Source organism: Onychomys torridus, chromosome 8 (genome assembly GCF_903995425.1).
Source record: "Onychomys torridus chromosome 8, mOncTor1.1, whole genome shotgun sequence".
Classification (NCBI taxonomy): Eukaryota; Metazoa; Chordata; class Mammalia; order Rodentia; family Cricetidae; genus Onychomys; species Onychomys torridus.
In genome coordinates, this window is record NC_050450.1 from 97,396,761 (window position 1) to 97,415,288 (window position 18,528).

Genomic DNA, 18,528 nt, shown 5'->3' on the forward strand with positions numbered 1-18,528 from the left:
ATGCTCCTTTTGGCCAAGGAAATAAAAGCTTACTCTTCTGTCTTTGCCCCAAGAGAGTCGCTGGCTTCCCCTGTCTGTCTAAACAGACACTTGTGGGTTCCCTGGAAGATGGCCATCTTAAACCTTCGTTTTTAACTCTTTAGGAACAGGAGGACATCCATGTTTTTCCTGATGGCTAGAGAAGTTCACCTAGCACTTGATTCTAGGACTGACCTATGGAGGAGAGGCTGGGAGAGGCCCTGCCTGGTTGGAACTCTGCTGTGGTCCATTGAGGGCTCCAGGGTTAGGTGGGCTTGGGAAAGATGCTCAGCAGGATGGTGGAGGCGTATCTGTGCTTACCTTCCATGACCAGGATGATGAATGCAGTCATCACTCACAAAACCACACCCAGAGGGTGTGTTCCCTTCTCTGAATTCTTTATTATCTAGTTAGGATGATAGGAAATATGTCTATTACTAAAGGTAGGCTTTTATTCGAGTGTGTGTGTGTGTGTGTCTGTCTGTCTGTCTGTCTGTCTGTCGCACGCACACATACGCATGTACAGATCAGAGGCCAGGTATATTCCTTGATTGATCTCCATCTGAAGTATTTGGGATCCAGTCTCCTGTCAAACCTGAAGCTCATCTGCTCTGCTAGACTGGCTGGCCAGCAACCCCCAGGATTCTTCTTGTCTCCATCTCCCCAGAACTGGGATTCACACATACAATACCTTGCCTGGCTTTTATGTCTGTGCCGGGGATTTGAACTCAGGTCCCCAAGCTTATTGCAGCAAGCACTTTGCCGACTTTGCCATCTCTGGGGTCCCCGTTTGGTTTTCCCCCTTTCTTCTTTTTTCTTTGGAGCTGGGAGTGGAACCAGACACGTGTTAGGCAAGCACTCAACCACTGAACCACACCTCCAGCCCCCTAAGACAGCCTTTCAACAAGTAAAATTTTACAAGTGAATGTCTGGAAGGAGAAGTTAGAAAGGTCATCTGAGGTTAGGGAAAGTGAGGAGATGAAGCCGGGTTTTCAGGGCAGGGCCCACTGGGCTAGGACTTCATTGTTTGTGTGAAATGCCCTCATTCAGCAAATATTGATTGAGCACTCTCTGGGCAAGGTACTGGGACTAGGTCGTGCATAAAACGTCCCGAAGTTCCTGCCATTGCTGAGTTGCTGGCATGCTCAGACCAGTGGATGAGTCGTCAAGCTCCTCTGTTCAATTAGGAAGAGAGCAAAAGGGAAGTTCCCCTTCCACCTACCACTTTTACCAGCAGTGTCAGCTGTCAGCAGACTGCCCAGCAGAGGGAACCTAGCTTGCATTTACCAGAGATAGCACAACCAGTAACGGGATTGGGTGACAAGAGCCGTAGTCTGGAAGCCGGAAAATGCAAACCAGAACGACCTTGAACTTCCCTTGTGACATTGCTTAGGACCCAGGTGTTTGTGACTTCTTCCTTCTTTCAGAGGCTGCCACCAGCGCTGGCTGGCATGCAGCTCCAGAAGAGACGTGCAAATAACTGCAGGAGTCTGGATTTCACCACCCGCACTGGAAATGCTTTTGTCCAGTAGTGATTTCAGTAAGGCTTTGGGCTTGCGTCACCTTCGTTTTCCAAAGTGCTCTGAAATCTGGGTTTTTTTTTTTTTGTGTGTTTTTAAGCCCTCAAAGCAAGGGAGAGGTAGAATCAAAATGTTAAATCAGCCTCTCCGAGCATAGCTTGGGTTGTTTCATTCTCCTATATTGTTGGGAGTGAAGGAAGAAGTTAACTATGGCCTTGTTTCCAGCTAAATGAGGAATCCAGTGTCACCCCGATAGCAGGTGTCTGCGCTGGACTCATAGTCTAGAGACATGGGGTGTAGGCTACAGCTTGGTGGTAGAGTGCTTCTGTAACACGCAAAAGGCCCAGGGTTTGCTCTGCAGCACTCCAGGAAGGAAAAGAGAGCTAGGGAGGTGGTTCAGTGGGGAAAGTGCTTGCCATACAAGGGCTGGAGTTCAGATTCCTAGCAGCTGTGTAAATGCCAGGTAGGCATGGCAGGCCACCATGGGGCCATTCCAAAGGAGCTCCTCCCTGGCTTGTATGTAACTACTTTTGGGCTACATGCATTGTCTTCACTAGTCTGTTTAGGAGGCCTCCATCCTCATGACCTCACCTGCCCTAATTACCTTCGAGACCTTCTCTAGATACCAGCATCACACAGGGAGAATTAGGGCTTTGTGGTCCAAGTTTTAGGAGTCTGATGAAACATACAAACAAAAACAAACAAACAAACACAACAATCGAGCCTGAATCGAATCTTACTTCTGCATCCTCTAATCCATTTGCAGAGAAAGTGAGAGCGGAAGAAACATTTTATTAAATGATACCATAGAGGATACAGTTAGCCGAATCCAAACTTTGAGACCATGTGTGGAGCAAATGACCCAGTTTATTTTTATGTATACTGCAGGCAAAAGGAGTGGGGAGCATTTAAGTGAGAAGAGACAGGAACCGAATGCATCACATGTCAGGCAGACCTCGTCTAGATGTGGATTAAAATGAAGAGCTATGGAAATGTTTGTGAGAGCCGGGTGTGGTGGTATATACCTGTCATCCCAGCCCTTACGAGACTGAGCTAGAAGGATCAAAGTTCCAGGCCAGCTTGGGCTGTGTTGCCTGTCCCAAAACAAAAGCCAGGGGCCTTCGAGTGGGCAAGGTGCTTGCTGCACAAGCATGAAGATCTGAGTTCATAGCCTAGCACCCACATGAAAAAGCAAGCTGTGGGGGTTGAGCTTGTGGGCCAACAAGTCTAGCCTGAGAGATGGACAACTCCTGAGGAATGATACTCAAAGTGTACACACACACAAGCAAACTAAATATTTAAAGACAAAATAAAAAACCTGAAACAATAAGAAAGGAAGACATTTGGATATTTGTTGGCTCTGGGCCAATAACAAATAAGAAAAAAAAATAAAAAGGCCAGAGTTAATGAAACTGTAGTTATGAAGTTTTTTCATCTTTTAGAGAACTGCATAGGAATATTTGTGGGTGAAGCTGCTATTTATTGCATGATAAAATGCTTGGGGGGGGCAACAATTTAAGGGAAGACAAATTTTGGCTCACATTTCAGAGTTTTCAGCCGTGGTTGGCTGGCCCCATTGCTCTGGATCTGTGGTGGGGTAGAGCACCAGGTTAGAGAGAGCACAACTGGAGAGAAGGATGCCAGGAAGGATCTGGGGACAAGAAATAGGACCTACTTCCTTGAATTAGGTCACTTCCTAATGACCCATTCAGTTCTCAAGTCATTGGTGGGTTAATCCATTAACAAAGTTAGTATCCCCATGAACCAATCACCTCCTAAAAGTCCATCATGGGCTTGGAGAGATGGCTCAACAGTTAAGATCACTTACTGTTTTTGCACAGAACCTGGGTTTGGTTTCCAGCACCCACATGGTGGCTCACAACCGGCTGTAACTCTAGTCCAGGGGATCTGATGCCCTCTTCTGGACTCTGTAGGCTCCTACACTCACATGGTGCACATACATACTCCCAGACACACTCACATACACATAAAATAAGTAAATAGACTTGAAAGCTCATCAACAGGGCCTGGAGAGATGGCTCAGTGGTTAAGAGCACCAGCTGCTCTTGCAGAGGACCCAAGTTTTCCCAGTTCCCACACAGGGGCTCACAGCTGCCTGTAACTCCTGTTCCAGTGGTTCTGATACCTTCTTCTGACCTCTTCAGTGACCAGGTACACACGTGGTGAACAGACATACATGCAGGCAAAACATTCATACAATAAAAATAAATATATACAAAAAACGAAAGTATGTAAGTTGCAATTAAGCCTTTGCCACAGAAACTTTTGAGTGAGGATAGTTCATAACACATGGTATCTGGGATTTACTTAAAAATAATCTAGTATGGGTCTGGAGAGATGGCTGCTCTGTGGTTAAGTGTGCTCTCCCAGAGGACCTGAGTTTAGTTCCCAGTACCCTGGTCAAGAGGCTCACAACTTCCTCTAACTCCTGCTCTAGAGGATTCAATACCCTCCTCTGGTGTCTGCGAACACACATCCACATGCCATACACATGTATAGAAATGTGTACACATGACTGAAAATAAACAAATAGAAACAATTCCGTATACATTGAGAGATGAGGGATAAGTGATGGGGAGGGTAGGTATCTTGATCAGACTGGCTATGTGTTGACTGTTGGGTCTACAAGCTGAATAAGTGTGCATGGGTTTCTCAAGGTTGGCACATTTTGCCACATCCATAATAAAATATTTAGCAAGTAATAAGTAAATACAGCTTTTAAAGACATCTTTAAAATTAACTGTGTTCTGGGGCTGGGTTTTGATTTGTGTCCTCAGGTGGAGGGAGAGAGGTTTAAAGAGAAGGTGGGAGTCAGAGGAGCAGCTGCTCCCTCTGGTCTTCTGTTCTGTGCCTCAAGACCCGGATATAATTTCTGAAGGGCTGCTGGGTTTTTAGATGCATGGCGAGAAGCCACTTTGGCTCTCCCAGATTGGTTTCTACCACATGGTTTCCTTCTGTGACAATCTCCACAGGTAGTCTTGGCCTAAGCCTGGGCAGGATGTCCTTTCTCTCCTGGCAATGGCTTTCCTGGCATTGCTGGCTCCCAGAAGGGACAAACAGGATCTGGCTGAGGGGCAGAATACATAAATAAACACGTAAATAAAGGTCTTAGTGAATTAAATGGAATTGTTTTCTCAGCCTTAGTGAAGGCATTCCATTGTTTTGCTTTGGAGACAGGGTTTCTCTGTGTTGTCCTGGCTGTCCTGGAATTCTCTCTGTAGATCAGCCTGGCCTGGAATTCAGAGATCCTTCTGCCTCTGCCTCTAGAGTGCTGGGACTAAAGGCTTGTGCCACCACCGTCTGGTTTCAGTAAAGGCATTCTATCAAAGGTGTATTGGTTACTTTTGTCCTTGCTATAACAAAAACCTGATGAAAGGGACTTAAGAAAAGAAGGAAGGGTGTGTTGAATGTACCAGAAGGCAGAGTCAATCTTTTGCGAGTGAGTGAGACGGGACACTCTCATCTGTGAAGTTCAGGCTGGAGAACCACAACATTGAGTTGCAAACCCCACACCCCCGCCAAAAGCAAAACAAAACAAACTTAATTGAAATACATCTATTACTGTTTTAAGGAAGTTTATGGTTTTTATGTTGGCCACATTTATCGCTAGCTATCCCAGGACATAGGTTAGACCGACCTGGGAGGGGATACAGAAGTCCATCAAGGTAGGGGAAGGCATGAAGGCAGGAATGGAAGGTCACTTTGTGTCCGCAGTCAGGAAGCAGGGAGAGAGAGCTCATTTTCTTCTTTTCTTCAGTCTGTGATTCCATCCTCGATGTTTCTGCTAACTTGCAGGGTGACACTCGATATTCAGTTAAACCTTTCTGGAATGTTTGTAGACATACCCAGAGGTGTGGAGGTATGTTGCCATGATGATCATAAGTACAGTCAACTTGAACTGAGCATAGAGGCTGAAGACTGAATTTCCAGACTCTGGAGGTTAAGGTGGGAGGACCAATAATTTGAGACCATCCTAGGCTACATAGTGGGATCCCGTCTCCAAAAAAAAAAAAAAAAAAAAAAAGAAAGAAAGAAAGGAAGGAAGGAAGGAAGGAAGGAAGGAAGGAAGGAAGAAAAATTAATTTTCAAATGTTCTTTGAATCCTTGGTTGAGCTTTTGTTGCTCTTGCTCACACACACACACATACATACACACACACATACACACACACACATGCACACACATATATACACACACACACATACACACACATACATGCACACACATACATACACACACATACATGCACACACATATATACACACACATACATACATACACACATACATATAGACACACATACACACACACACACACACACACACACTCAGAAAGTAATCTAAGTTGAGCCATCTCCATACTGTAAGTGGAGTTTTCCTTCCTTTCCCTACCGCCTACTCCCAAATAACCACACAGAGACTTAAGATTACTTGTAAATGCTTGGCCAATAACTCAGGCTTGTTACTAACTAGCTCTTACAATTTAACCCATTTCTGTTAGTCTGTGTGCTGACCCGAGGCTCATGGCTTTTAACTCTATCCCACTTTGTGTGTCCAACTCCTGTGTCTAGCTGGCGCCTGCTCTCAGTCCTGTGACCCCTTCTTCCTCTCAGCATCCTTTCAGTCTGGTTCCCCCAACTTCCTCCTGCCCAGCTATAGGCCAATCAGCTCTTTATTAGTCAATGAGAGTAATATATTTATAGTGTACAAAATGATTGTTCCACAGCACCATACTGACATGAGGTCTAGGGGCAGAGGAAAGGTCCACCAAGATATCTCTTAAATAACCTTTTGTCTGGTTCTGTTGGTAACTGGTTTTCTGCCATAAAGCAAAATTTAAGGGGTCACCCACCACTTAGGCACTGCAGAGTGTCACCTGATAGGGAGCTGCCTCTGCATCTTACCCTCTAGGTGTGTCTGCCCACTTCAGCCCAGCACCGCTCTCTGACCTCACCCAGAGATGCCGAAGGTCTTGGCTTCTTCCCTTCCCCAACAGCTTACAAATACATTTTTGTCCTCTCAACACAGCAGCCCCAGGGATTGTCATTGTTCAACCTTGCCCTCTTGCCAGCCCTCTTCTGGCTTCCCCTCTGGGTTGCTCTCTGACTCCTACACTAGTCACTTATTCACCCTCTGTGGGGCTGGTAAGGTTAGTTTATTCATCAAGTTGACAAGAGCTTGGGTCATCTTGGGTCAACTGAGAAAAATCCCTGTACCCGACAGGCCTGTGGGCAAGTCTATGGGGGCGTTTTCTTGATTAAAGATTGATATGTGAGTGCTCAGCCCACTTGGCAATGCTGTCACTAGGCAGGTGGTCCTGGATGGTATAAGAAAGCAAGCTGAGCCAGGTGGTGGTGGTGCACTCCTTTTATCCCGGGACTTGGGAGACAGAGACAGGCAGACCTCTGTGAGTTCAAGGCCAGCCTGGTCTACAGAGTGAGTGCCAGGACAGCCAAAGCTGCACAGAGAAACCCTGTTTCACAAAAACAAAACAAACAAACAAACAAAAAAGAAGCCGAGCAAGCCATGGAGAGCAAGCCCGTAAGCGGTGTTCCTCCATGGCCTCCGCTTCAGTTCCTGCCTTCAGGTTCCTGCCCTGACTTCCCTTGCTAATGGTCTAAGATCTAGAGTGACATAAACTCTTTCTTCCCCAAGTTGCTTTTGGTCCTGGGTCTTTATCACACAACAGGAAACACTAGGACACTTGTCCTCACACTTGCTTCTTTGTGGCTCGTCCCCTGCACTAGATCTTGGCCTTTCTTGACTTCTCTGCCTACGGTACCCTTTCGACATGGCTTATTATTCCTTTATCTCCTCAGAGACATAGACCACCTTTTGTGTGGGAGTACCCCAAACCCCTTCTTGACTCTGCACTTGGCCACCCCACATATCTGACACCTTTCTGCTTTGGTTTGCTCCACAGCATTCACGTTTTATTTACTCCAGCCTCCACTCCCCTAGAAAAAAGACTAAGTGATGCGAGGGTGGGGATTTCGTCTTGTTTCGTTTACGGCTGTGTGCACAGTGCCCAGATTAAAGTGCTAGTGCCCTTGTGGTGGACCAATGATTGAGTGCCTGGGAGAACCACCCTAGACCACATGTGGACACCCAAGGCCCCTCCTGGTAAGTCCCCATGTGACTCCTGGCCCCTCGCCAGTGCATAGCCCCTGCTCTGAATTGGCTGGTGGGACAGCAGGACTCTGCCATCAGGCACTTCCCCTTTCTCCTTTGTCTCTGTTGGCCTTCGTTCCTCAGAAACTTCATTTCTGGAAAACCAACAGAGCCCCGTGCCAGAAAGGTCTGTCCAACCTCCTTATTATTTCAGCTGTTTTCAAGGTTCTCTAGGAGGATGCTTGGCCACAGGGAGGTCTGTGGGAAGCCAGGATCAGGTGACTAAATGGACTTCCAGCACAGGGTTGCTCGGAGACTGCTCAGCAGATCTTCAGGTTGCCTTCACCCATGCATGTCAGCCGAGAGCCTGCTCGTGGTTCCCTTCTCTACCCTCAGCCATGAGCAAGCCTGGAAACGAAAGGGAAACTGACCTTTAACATACCTCGCAGCCTTGCTTTGTAGCTGGGCTCTGGCTGGGGATGTAGGTGATGGACTAGCAGCTACTTCGCAGACATGAAGGGCTTGGGTTCAACCTCTAGAATCAAAACCAACCAAGTGGGGGTTGGAGAGAACAGGAATTGGTGAAGTTGATTGGCAGTTAAGGTTTGCTTTGCTGCCTTGGGGAAGTGGAGGTCTGGGGAGTTGATGACACCTGCTTGGTAGGAACCCATCACAGTCAGCCATGCAAGCAGATGGGCTTCATTTGGGGATGTGTTGAGATAGGTGGCCCAGTGCCTTCCACTGAAGCGGTGAGAACAGTGAATGTTTAGTTTGTCAAAGATTCCCTCTTGCCTTCTGCTTCTGGGACAGAGCTCCTGGCCTGTGCTTGCTCTCTTTTCCTTTCCTGTGTGCATGTTTTTTGAGATGTGGGGTGCACATGCATGTCAAGACCCAAAGTCAACCTCAGATGTCTTTCCTCTGGACACTTCCCACCTTGTTTTATAAGACAGGGGCTTTCACTGTCCTGGAATTTGCTGATTCCTAGTTTGGTTAGGCTGGCTGGCCAGAAAGCCTCAAGGATCTGTGTGCTGGGAGGAGACGCCTGGGCCACCACACTAGTCTTTATGGGTTCTGGGGAATTGAACTCACATCCTCATAAGTTCAATTCCCCAGAACCCATATAAAACTCAAGTACTTTACCAACTAAGCTATCTCAAGTACGTTGGCTATCTCCCTAGCCCTCCTTCCTGAGATAGTCCTAAAGACAGAGTTGGGAAAGTGACATCGGATGACATCCCCAGGCAAGACGCGGGGGCAACTTTCTTTAGGACAAAGAGCTCAGAGTCTCAGTGTGACTCTTTACTGAAACCCGGGGTTCAAGCCCAATCTTCAACCGTCTGGTTTGTCTCTTCCCTTCAGTTAAAGAAAGTAAATACATGATCAGAAAGAGCTTTTTAAAGGTCCCCTTGGCGGTCTGGATGTGAAGAAATCTGAGATAGTCTGTCTGCTGGCCGGCTGAGCTCACTTCCATTCTATGGCAATTTGAAGTGCAGGGTTCATGCTTCCTTTTGCAAATCCTCAAAAGAATGTCTTGTCCTGGAACTCCAGAGGAAGCCAATCTAGTTCGATTTCCACTTTAATTTTAGCTTCCTTCTAAAATGAATTTCCCCCCCCCTAGAATTCTTGTAGGACCAGGTCATCCTGAGGTGGATTATTGACCAGAAATGAGGCCACACTGGTGCCCTAAGCTAAGCAGCTTTGAGAAGAAAAGCCTCCTGTGGCTGTTGCTCACAGTTAAAGCCAGTAGAAGGAGGCTGGGAATTAACTGGCAGGTGAACGAGTGTTTGGTAAGCACCCTCCTTATTCAAGAGTCTTCCAGAAAGGGAGAAGTCTTTGGGACCTCAAGATCAGCCAACACTACTTGAATCTAATCAAGTGGGAAAAGAACTACTTTTGGGAAGTGGAAAGAGTTTGCATTTCCAAACGCTTAGCTCACGGAGCCTCCAGATGAGCCACCGCTGTTTACTTAGACTTCTGTTTGGTTTGAACCATTCCTTTGCTTTCATCAAGATCTTCCAGAATGTGTTACTCCAATCACCCCTGTCCCCTGAAGCTAGCAATGGGATTAGCTGGTCGGAATGCCTAGCTATTGAGATGGCTCAGTGGGTAAAGGTGCTTGCCACCAAACCTAATAGCCTGAGCTTGATCCCTGGTACCCTGATTAGGTACCCACCTGATGGAAGGAGAGAATTGAATCCTGCAAGTTGTCTTCTGACCTCCACATGTGAGTGCCATGGCTTGTGCAAACACACACATTCACAAAAACGATGTAATTAGTTTTTTTTCTTTTTCTTTTTGAGATGGGGTCTCACTATGCAGCCTTGGCTGGCCCAGAGTTTGCTACAGAGACCAGGCTGGCCTCAAATTCACAGAGATCCACCTGCTTCTGCCTCCCAAATGCTGGGATTGAAGAGACATACCACCATGTCTGGATCACAAAGAAACGTAATTTTTGTTTGTTTGTTTGTTTTGCCAGGCGGTGGTAGCTCTTGCCTTTTAATCCCAGGACTCCAGAGACAGAGGCAGACGGGTTTCTGTGAGTTCAAGGCTAGCCTGGTCTCCAGAGAGAGTTCCAGGACAGTCAGGACTACACAGAGAAACCCTGTCTCATCCCCCCCCTCCCAAATTATTTATTTACTCAGCAATAGCATGTGAAATAGTCCCAGCCTGTAGCACTTTTTTTATTTTACAGACTGGCGGCTTCCATGGGTGGGAGGCTGTTACTTGCTCTAGAATTTCAACTCCGTGTCATCTTGTGGGTTTAGAGCCTGTAGGTAAAGGAACAGTGGTTTGACTTTGTTCCCAGCTCCCTTTGCTGCCTGCAGCTGAACGCCCAGCCCTAGCTTTCGGAGCTTCGTCTGATGATACATCGCTTTCGGCTCTGTCCTCCGGGGCTGAGTCGTCGCCTCCTTAGCCGTGCTGTTTCCTTTCTCTCCTGGGCCTGGAAGCGTGAGATTCTTATTCTCCAAGACCTTCCTATTCCAAGAGTGAACCAAGGACAGATGGTGAAGTGCTCACATTCGTTTCTCAAAGCCAGATGTGATGGCTCACACCTGTAATCCGAGGGTCAGGAATTCAAGGTCATCTTGTGCTGTAGACTAACTGAGTTGGCGCTACATGAGATCCTGTCTTGAGAAGTCAATTCAACAAACAGAAAATGGTCCCAGCCTTCCCACTGAATTTGCTTTTTTCTTTGAGAGTGGGTCTCTTGGAGCCCAGACTGACCTTTTACTGGCTATATATTAGAGGATGACCTTGAATTTTAGATCTTTCTGCCCTGACCTCCAGAATGCTGGGATCCTGGAAGTATTTCACCGTGCACAGTTTATGGAATGCTGGAGCTCAAATTCAGGGCTTTAAAGGTACATGTGTACGCTAGGCAAGCACTCTACTGAGTTACATCCTCAGCTCCGAGTTTGCTCGTCCAACCGTGAGAATCATTGATTTAATGTTTTTTGTTGTTGTTTGTTTGATTTTTTTGGTAGCATGGATAGGGATGAAGTCAGGGCCCTGTGCATGCTAAATTGGCACTCTACCAAAGAGCTATACCTCCTAGCCCTAGATTTTCTTACCATAAACATCATGCTTAGAATGTACAGGGACATGTTTCTATTAATTCTTGGCAACTTTTTTGGCAGCATTTAATTATGAAAATCATGAACATACAGAAAAAAATGAAAGCATTCTACAGAACAGACATATGTTCTCCACATAGAGCCTATTATAAACTTTGTTGTCATAATTATCTTTTTTTCCTAAATTAATCTCTCTGGAGGAGGCTGTTTGTTTGCTTTGAGACAGTATCTTAGGTATCTTAGGCTGGTCTCAAACTAGCTGAAGATTATTTTAAATGTCTGGCCCTCTTGTCTCTACCTCACAAGTGCTGGCATTACAGTCCAACACTAACCACATCTGGTTTATGAGGTGCCAGGGTAATCAAACCTAGGGCTTTGTGTAATCTAGGCAAGCACTCTGCCTACAGAGCTGTATTGAGCCTCCTAGATGAATATATGCCAAGAGTTTCTTATGGAAACATTAGATCATAGCATGGTTGTTATAAACAATTGTGTCTTGATAATGGGACTTTACCTTTTCTTCTAAATTCTCAGTGAGTTTGACCACTTGTGGTGGTGGGTGTGGGGAAGCACTCAGGGAGGGGATTAGCAGACTCTCATCCGGCTGATATTCATCCTACCCAGGGTGCTGAGCTTCAGTATTCTCACCTATAGCATAGGTGAGCTATAAGGAGTCATCTGTAATGTTACCGCCAACCCTGTTGCTATAGGTCTGTTGTGAATATTATTGTCATCCCTGTTTTTCAGGTGGAAGATACCAAGAGCCAGTTAAGCACTCAAATAAGAAGGAAAACATCTGTTGGCATGGAAAAGTGATTATTTCCCCAGCTACTGAGTACAGCACAACTGGCCTGGCTGTTTTCAACTCTGTTTTCTTGTCAGATTTTGTTCTTTCAGGAAAGCTTACAGAAACCTCAGCCATCTGGAACTCAGAGACTCATTTGGGGCTGACTGTGGCTTCTTGAACATCCAGGTGTTCTGCAGATGTGAGAATTTATCCTGTAATCACCAGCTGGAGTCCTAAGCAGATGCACGACTTGTGGTGTGGCCCTATCCTCCTTGAGTGAAGAGGGTCACTTGCGCTCTAAGTGGCCAAAGAGTGGTGATTGACATTGATAGCTGAATGCCGCACCCAGCCAGTCATCTTACCAAGCTGTGACAAGAAGACATCTTCAGGGTACCAATCCAATTTAGGGCGACACATTTCCTGACTCTCTTGGATTAGGATTCCAGACGGGGACCTTATCTCTGTAGCTCCTACCATTCCTGTAGCCATTATTAACACCAGGGTTTTTTTTTTGCCAACTAGAAACATGCTCCTTGGTGGCTTCCTGCACTCAAGGTGAACAAAGAGAAAACTCTTAGAGAAATCTGTGGTGGTGGCCCGTTATCACTCAATCAAGACAACAGGAGTCTCTGTGTGCCACCATGGGCTGGCTTTTTCTAAAGGTTTTGCTGGTTGGCATGACTTTCTCTGGATTTCTCTACCCTCTTGTGGATTTCTCAATCAATGGGAAAACAAGAGCCCCCAAACCAAACATTGTGATCATTTTGGCTGATGATATGGGATGGGGTGACCTGGGAGCAAACTGGGCAGAAACAAAGGTCACCCCTAATCTTGACAAGATGGCTGCTGAAGGAATGAGGTGAGTCTTGAGAACGACAAGCAATGCTTTGTGTCACTCCAGTTTTTCATGTGGGTGTAGACAGTGTAAAATACTTAATTTTTTTTTTTTACATTTACTTGCTTTATATGTTTTGCCTGTATGTGCTCATGTGCCTGTTAGACCCTCAGGAACTGGAGTTATAGATGTTATAAGCCACCATGTGAGTGCTGGAAATTGAACCCAAGTCCTCTTTAAGGGTAATGAGTGCTCTTATCTACTGAGCCATGTCTCCAGCTCCCATAAAGAACCTTAAAAATCAATTGATGAATCTATGTTGATTTCATTACTTTACTGACTTATTAGATTTGAAGCCAGTATCATAGAGATATATCCATATATCTATACATACACTATTTGCCTATCATCCACCCATATGTCATCTGTTCATCCATCCATCTGTCCATCTTCACATCACCCATCCATCCATCCTCCAATCATCCATCTATCCATCCATCCATTCATCTATCAGTCATCCTCTTGTCCTCCATCCATCCACCAGTCCATGTATCCACCCACTCACCATCTATTCATTCACTTGGTAAGATGTTGTATGTTAGGAGTTGAGAATTTAGAGGTGGACAAGACAAAATTTCTTGCCCTCAAGTTATTCACTTTCCAAAAGGGGAGGCGGGTTAAGGGGAAGGTAAACAATCAAGTCTTACATGTACTCACACCAGGAGCTTTTGGAGTCCCGAGGGGAAGATGTGAGACGCCTGCCTGGGTGCCTAAGGGAGTGGATGGTCTATGATGAGCAGGCTGAGAGCTACTGAGGACACACATTTATTTGTGAGCAGACGCCAACTAGCATTTAAGGGATGTATATTTCATGGACCATAAAAGGGAGCTTGTACGCGTCTGACGGGTGTAGTGTTGATAGGACAGTCATTGAAAAGTCTTGTTCAGATCCCAGCTCCTTTCCCTGCGTAGATGGAGAACAAGTGTAAGAAGAGCTTGCAGACCTTTGAGGTCCCCATACACCTTTGGGTCAGTGTTGATTCAGCTGGATGCAGGGGCATGGCTGGCCAGCATTGGATCCTGTCTGTGTTTTGTAAAACCCTACATTTGTCTCAGTGGGAGTGGCTCCAGCTGGTTGCTAGGGACAGCATGTGGAACAGCTTCACAGAGTTTCTGCCTCATGCATTCCAATACTTGGAGCTTTTCCTGGAGATAAAAGACCCTTGCATCTGACTTCACCATCATACTCATCTCAGACAAGGTGAACTTTCTGGATTTTTCTTCTGCTTCCAATCTTTCACAGACATTTACAACCCAAACTTAACTCCCATAAAACATCTCCCGAATTGTATTTCTCCCCTGCTTCTCTGTCTTCGTCTGACAGTCTTCAGTAGTCACCTCCCTGGGTGGGTCACACTTTACTGATCTGTGTGGTGGGTAATTCATGTGCTCACTGTCCACTTCCTGTTTCTCGAGTTGCTGTTTACCACTTAATTCTCCGTTTACCAGGGGTCACATGTGCCCTGCCCTTGCAGCTTTACATGGTGAATCTTTCCATGGCTGACCACGTGGGTTGTGTTAAATAGCTAACCCCCCCCCACACTCCCTTCCAAATTTATGTCTACCTAGAACCTTAGAGTCTTCACAAATTCAAGTAGTGAAGGATCTTTTTGTTTTGTTTTGTTTTTTGGGACAGAGTTTCTCTGTGTAGCTTTGGAGCCTGACCTGGAACTCACTCTATAGACCAGGCTGGCCTTGAACTCGCAGAGATGCACCTGCCTCTGCCTCCTGAGTGCTGGGATTAAAAGCGTGCGCCACCACCGCCCAGTGGAAGGATATTGATGATTCGATGACAATGGGTTTAAGGCAAAACACATCCACCGATTATTACCCTTGTAAGAGGATCGGGGGAGCAGGGGCACAGTGGTCCATGCCTATTGATTCTGTTCTAGCATTCAGGAATATTAGACAGAAGGGTCAAGAATTTAAGGCCAGCCTGGGCCACGGAGACCCTCATCTCAAAAACCAAAGCATATCAATGAGAAAAAGAGGATACAGAGGCAGAGATCAGAGGGATGCGTCTCTTCCAAAGACTGAGGTCAGCCACAGGAAGTTTGGAGAGAGACAGAATAGCATCTCCCTCAGCTTCCAGAACAGTGCTTGTCAACCTGTACGTTGTGACCCCTTTAAGGGTAGAGCGACCCTGTCACAGGGATCCCATATCAGATATCCTGCATATCAGATATTTACAATTCCTAACAGTAGCAAAATTACAGTTCTGAAGTAGCAACAAAATAATTTTATGGTTGGGGGTCACCACAACATGAGGAACTGTATGAAAGGGGCACAGCATTAGGAAGGTTGAGAACCACTGCTCCTAAAGAAACTGACCCCGCTGACACCTTCATTTAAAGTGTCAGATTCTGCTGCTTCAAGCTGCCCACTTGTAATTTATTGTGTCTTCACACAGGCCCCTCCCAGCCCTGGGCTTTGAGATAAAAATAACGAGTCTTTTCCCCACCTACACTCCTGGTGCAAGGTCAGGGTTTTCCGTCTAATGAACAGTTAATATCTGCTCTTTAATAAGTGGACTTTAGCACCAGACATTGTGGGGCACACCTGTGACCTCAGCATTCTGGAAGGTGTGTGGAAACTGAAATGGTTTTTAAAATGTCATCGCTCCATTCCGTTTTGTTTTTTTGTTTTTCAAGACAGGGTTTCTCCGTGTAGCCCTGGCCATCCTGGAACTCTATTTGTAGACCAGGCTTATCAAGCCTCTGCCTCCTGAGTCCTGGAACTAAAGGCATGCACTACACCCAGCCCTACTTTTTTTGAGACAAGCTTTCATTGTGTAGTCCAGGCTGTCCTGGAACTTGCTGTGTAGGCCAGACTGACTGCCTCTGCCTCCCAAGTGCTGAGATTAAAGACATGGACCACCATGCTTGTTGTCCATCTTGAATTTTGCATGTTGAATTTTTTTCCCCCTGGGGAGACAGTTACTCCAGACAGATCTCCCCACATAACAGGCTTCTAAATGTTTAAGAGCATCCACTGGATTCCCCAGGAGACATCTGGGTCGTTTTTTAAGCTGAGATCTGGGAGGCCCAGCCACCTCTTTCTCTGCTCCACTGATGCATCACTGTGAGCAGAAGAGGGCCAGGTGCAAGCTCAGTTTGGTGGGAACGCCTCTGTTCTGTCCACCTGAGCCTGTGAGGTCTGAAGGAAGTTGCTTTGGCTGAAGGTCAGCAGATTTTTATGCCGTACTTTGGCTACTGGAAAGGCAAGCTTCCAATGGGGCCACAACTGGTGCTGGCTTCTGGGGTCATTCCTCAGATGTTGTCTATGCTTTTAATTCCCTTTATTTTTTGAAGAAAATACAATGGGATGGGTGCTCATACTGAGGCAGTGGTTCTCAACCTGTGGGTCAAGACCACTTTGGGCGTCAAACGACCCCTTCGCGGGGGGGTCACACTTTAGATGTCCTGCATATGGGATATTTATGTTACAGTTCATAACAGTAGCAAAATTACAGTTATGAAGCAGCAATGAAAATAACTCTGGGGCTGGGGATCACCACAATCTGAAGAACTGCGTTAGAGGGTCACAGCATTAGGAAGGTTGAGAACCACTGTTCTAAGGTGTGCGTGTGGAGGTCAGAGGACAGCTTGAAGGGTTGGGTCTCTCCTTCCGCCATGTGGGTCCTGGGATTAAACTCAAGCAGTCAAGTTGGGCAGCAAGCACTGGCCAAACAAACCATCTCACTGATGCTTTTTTTTTTTTTTTTTTTTTTTTGAGACCAGGTCTCCCACTGGCTCGGAACTCACCAAATAGACTAGCTTGCTGAGCAGGGAGCCCCACTTGTTTCTTCTAACCCTCTGGCTAAGTAATCACCATTTCACTTGAAGTTTTTCTTTAAAATGCAGATTCCGAGGATTGGCCTCAGGTCCTCGTGCAGTCCAGGCATAAATTTTCCTGACTGAGCCATTGCCCCAGCCTACCCGCAGGTGTTTTCTAGGGGAGAAAGAATGGCCAGAGACTGTGAGAGAGGTGCCAAGCCAGCCGGTAGACCGAGGCTGGTGAAGCTGAGAGCCTGTGGTGCCCACACTTACGCATCTGCATCGACTGGCGGCATGCTCACTTTGCATCTTGCTCTTACTTCCTGCCCCCACTTTAGTTCTGGGTCAAGTCAATGCTGCTGCCGCTAGGGGTTCTGGGCAGTAGCTTAGCTCGGCATCAGAGATCAATAGTCACTACTCAAAGGTCGGAGGCTCCCAGGGACTTGAGAACTGTTTCTAAAACGGGCCTCAGTGAGTAATGAATTGAGCTGTCAATTCAGCCAAATATCCGGTTTGATTTTTGTTCTAGGAATTGACCACACTCCCTGTTACCTCTCTGCAATCTCCTTCCTTTCCCCCTCCCCCTTTTCCTCCTCCCCCCTCTCCTATCATGAGGACTTGGGGGAGGGTTGTAGTACCCTAAAGGAGGGTACCAACCCTACAAAGGGTTGGTGAGTTCTTGCTGTCTAGTACACACTCTGGAAACCAGAGAAGAAAGGACATTCCGGGTACACAGAGAACGCCCCTTCCCAGCTGTGTAAGCCCTCACAGATGTAGGCATGGAAGGACCCTCACTGGGAGAAAACCTCATTTTCCTCTGACCCTTGCCATGGCCGTTTCCTTTCTGTCTCACAGTGAGCTCTCAGCATTCTGGGACAGGCAGCTTTCCGTCTTTGCTCTTGGGTAAATAGGTCAAACAAACATAAAAGTCATGTCATGCGCACATATCAGCTGGGACAAAATGGAGATAACAAGAAGGACTGCATGTGAGCTTTTACCTCTCAGCCCTATTTAATAGATGGGGACATGGAGAAACACGGTGACCTAGATGGTGATGAATCTCAGAAGGAAAAAAAAAAAAAGAAAAAGAAAAGGAACTGAAATATTAACCAGTGGAGCCTTGGTGTCGGCCTGCTTAGCCAAGTGTGAGACCAAAGAAGCCCATTCCATTGCTATGATTAGTTGCTCTTTAGGATGCGGGAGCACAGTCCTTCCATAACAAATCTCTACGAGCCATGAGGCCAGGTCTCACCTTATGAGATACAGAATCCTAATGGCAAATAAAGATAAGGAAAACCTTTGAAAGGCCGGACTGTGTGTTGCTAGAACCGGAACAGCTGCTCAGCTCCCTGTCGGGGTGCTTTCAGCATGAGCCGCCCGTTGCCGGCTTGACAGCTCAGAGACTAGAGCTGGCACACCTTTTTTTAACATGTTGGTTCCCAAGAGAGGAGAAAGGCCCTTGCCGGGCTTCTCACCTTCTGCACGGTGACTTCAGAGCGACATTGGAGCTCCAGGAAGAGCACGGTGCTGCAGTCTGTTCCGGCTGCTTTCTGATTGTGTCAAAACACCTAACAACAACCAGCGCATGGAAGGAGTCCACTTGGGTTCACAGTTTGAGGGCACAGTCCACTGTGGCAGGGAGTTGTGGCATCGGGAGTCTGAGGCAGCTGGCCCCAGGCAGGACGCAGGGAGAAAGGAGTGCATTTGCTCCTTTCTTTTTGTTCAGTCTGGGACCCCAGCCTATGTTTAAGATGGGTCTTCCCACTTCAGCTAACCTGATGGTAAAAAATCCCTCACAGACAAGCTCATGTGTTTGTGCCAGTGGT

At 46.6% G+C, this 18,528-nt stretch overlaps 1 protein-coding gene across 8 annotated transcripts in view; it reads left to right on the forward strand.

Annotated features, from left to right (window-relative positions):
• The window catches only part of Arsg (arylsulfatase G), a 132,081-nt gene that overhangs the window by 37,807 nt on the left and 75,746 nt on the right, over positions 1-18,528 (forward strand). For 6 of the 8 annotated variants that reach the window (XM_036196971.1, XM_036196970.1, XM_036196974.1 and 3 more), the window contains exon 2: positions 11,992-12,890. In XM_036196971.1, the coding sequence (XP_036052864.1) occupies positions 12,673-12,890 (218 nt within the window). In that variant the 5' untranslated portion in view covers positions 11,992-12,672. Of the gene's footprint in view, positions 1-11,010; positions 11,032-11,991; positions 12,891-18,528 lie in introns of those variants that run through there. The other 2 variants (XM_036196972.1, XM_036196977.1) reach the window with 2 other exon arrangements.